Source organism: Penaeus monodon, chromosome 14 (assembly GCF_015228065.2).
Source record: "Penaeus monodon isolate SGIC_2016 chromosome 14, NSTDA_Pmon_1, whole genome shotgun sequence".
Lineage (NCBI taxonomy): Eukaryota > Metazoa > Arthropoda > Malacostraca > Decapoda > Penaeidae > Penaeus > Penaeus monodon.
Window position 1 is genome coordinate 31485047 of NC_051399.1, and position 2500 is coordinate 31487546.

At 25.6% G+C, this 2500-nt stretch overlaps 1 protein-coding gene across 1 annotated transcript in view; it reads right to left on the minus strand.

The window, feature by feature from the left end:
- LOC119581047 overlaps positions 1–595 on the minus strand; it is a 1357-nt gene extending 762 nt beyond the window's left edge. The window contains exon 1 of the mRNA XM_037929345.1: positions 415–595. Coding sequence (XP_037785273.1) covers positions 415–505 — 91 coding nt within the window. The 5' untranslated portion in view covers positions 506–595. The remainder of the gene's footprint in view (positions 1–414) is intronic.
- Between the last annotated feature and the right edge of the window lie 1905 nt (positions 596–2500).

Genomic DNA, 2500 nt, shown 5'->3' on the forward strand with positions numbered 1-2500 from the left:
CGGTACCTCTGCTACTGAGAAATGCTTTAGTACATGAATGGTTTAACATTTAAGATTAGGATATCAATAGCTATATCAGTGTTTATCTGTCTACCCACTCATAAACACACACATTTGTATGCATGCATATATATGTATATAAACATACACACACACACACACACACACACACACACACACACACATATATATATGTGTGTGTGTGTGTGTGTGTGTGTGTGTGTGTGTGTCTGTGTGTGTGTGTGTGTGTGTGTGTACATACATACTTGAAGGGCACTTGAAGAAGAAGAAGAACATAATCAATACAGTCATATGAACTGTACTTTGAAAAAAATATTAAGCAACTGAAAGTGCAGAGCAACACCATCTCTCCTGAACGCACTTTTACGGAAATAAAAAACGACCGTATTCTACCTGGATTATCTGCGTAACGACGGTGGAGGGCTCCTTGGGTCACCACAGCAGCGAGCGTTAGTGCAAGCAGCGTCACAATAACTCTGGCCATCCTTATAGCGTGTCCTTCTCCACACTGAAAATATCAAGTCTGTTACTACCAAGCTTTCGTGGCTGACGGTGTGGAGCGTTCCGACGAGCACTGTGTATATATGTACAAACACGCTTATATATATCCAGAGCACTGAAGATATGTGACATCAGAGGATGTTTTTTTTCATTCTGGGAGTGTGAATTCCCCAGCTTATCATACTTTTTTTTTTACTCTCTTCGCTAAAATGGGTGTAATACCTTCCTTGTCTTTTTTGCTTTTATCATGCATCGCTGAATTCTGATAATAATAATAATGATGACAACAAGTTTAAAAATGATATAATGATAATAATAAAATGGTGATAATAAGAAAATAATGGTAATAATAATAACAATAATTAATGATGATAACGATGATGATAATCAGTATAGTATTGATGATACTAACGGTGGTAATTATTATCAGTTTTTGCACTGATATTATCACCATTGTCATTATTATTATCTATATTATTATCATTAGTAGTAGTATAATCATTATTATCATTGTTTTTATTTTCATTATCATTATTATTATTATTATTATTATCATTATTATTACTATTATTATTATTATTATTATTATTATTACCGTTATTATTATTATTATTATTATTATTATTATTATTATTATTACTATCATCATTAGTAGTAGTAATAATACTATTATTATTTTCATCATTATCATCATCATCTTTATCATTGTTATTTCATTTTTTTATTATCATAATGATGATGCTTATTGTTATTATTGTTGCTGTTGATATTGTTATCATTATTATTATTACCAGTATTATTTTTTTTTATTGATATTATTATCATTATTATTATTATTACCATTATCATAACCATTATTATTATTATCATTAACATTATTGTCATTTTCATTATTACTGTTATCAGTATTGCTATCATTATAATTTTTACCGTGAATATGTATTTTTTATTATTATTATTACTATCATTATTGCTGTCATTATCATTTACTATAGTTATCATTATTATTAGTAGTAGTGCCATTATCCTTATTATCATTTTTATCGTTACTGTTATCATTATTAGTATTTTCATTTTTATTATTATTATTATTATTATTATTATTATTATTATTATTATTAATATTGTTACTATTACTATTATCATAATTATTATTATAATTCTTCTTCTTCTTCTTATTGTTGTTGTTATTATCATTATTATTAATATTATTATTATTTTTTTTTATCATTATTATTATCATTATTATTATTATTATTATTATTATTATCATTATCATTATTATTATCATTATTACTATTACTATTATTATCATTGCTATCAGCATTACCATTATTATTGTTATCATCACCATTATCATCATTATTTTTGCTATAACTGTTTTCACTACTACTATTATCATTATAATGATGATCGTGGTAATAATGCTATAGATAATTATCTCTAGCATTATTACCACGATCATCATTGTCATTACTTTTATTATCATACTTGTTTTTATTATGTTTACATCACTATAGTCTTTATTGTTATGATTGTCATCATCTTCATCATAAATTATTATTGTTATTTTTACCATCATCATCATCATTATGATCATTATGTCTTTTTTCATGAGTATTATTATGTTTTTTATCATCATTATTATTATCCTTTTTCTTGTCGTTATTGTTATTGTTGTTGGTGGGGGTGATAGTGGTGCTACTGTTTTTAGCATTATCATTATCATCATCATTATTATCATCATCATTATTCCTAGAATATTTCGGTTGACATTGTTCTATTAGAACAGTACTGTTTTTCATATTATTGTAGATTTTACTGCTTTTACCATATTATCATGATCATCAATCATTATCATTCTTATAATCATTAATACACTTGTATCTTAATTGTGATGTTATTATTTTCATTATTGCCATTGTTAAATCATTTTCATATGATCAATTATTGTTGTTATCGTTATCATTATTATTAT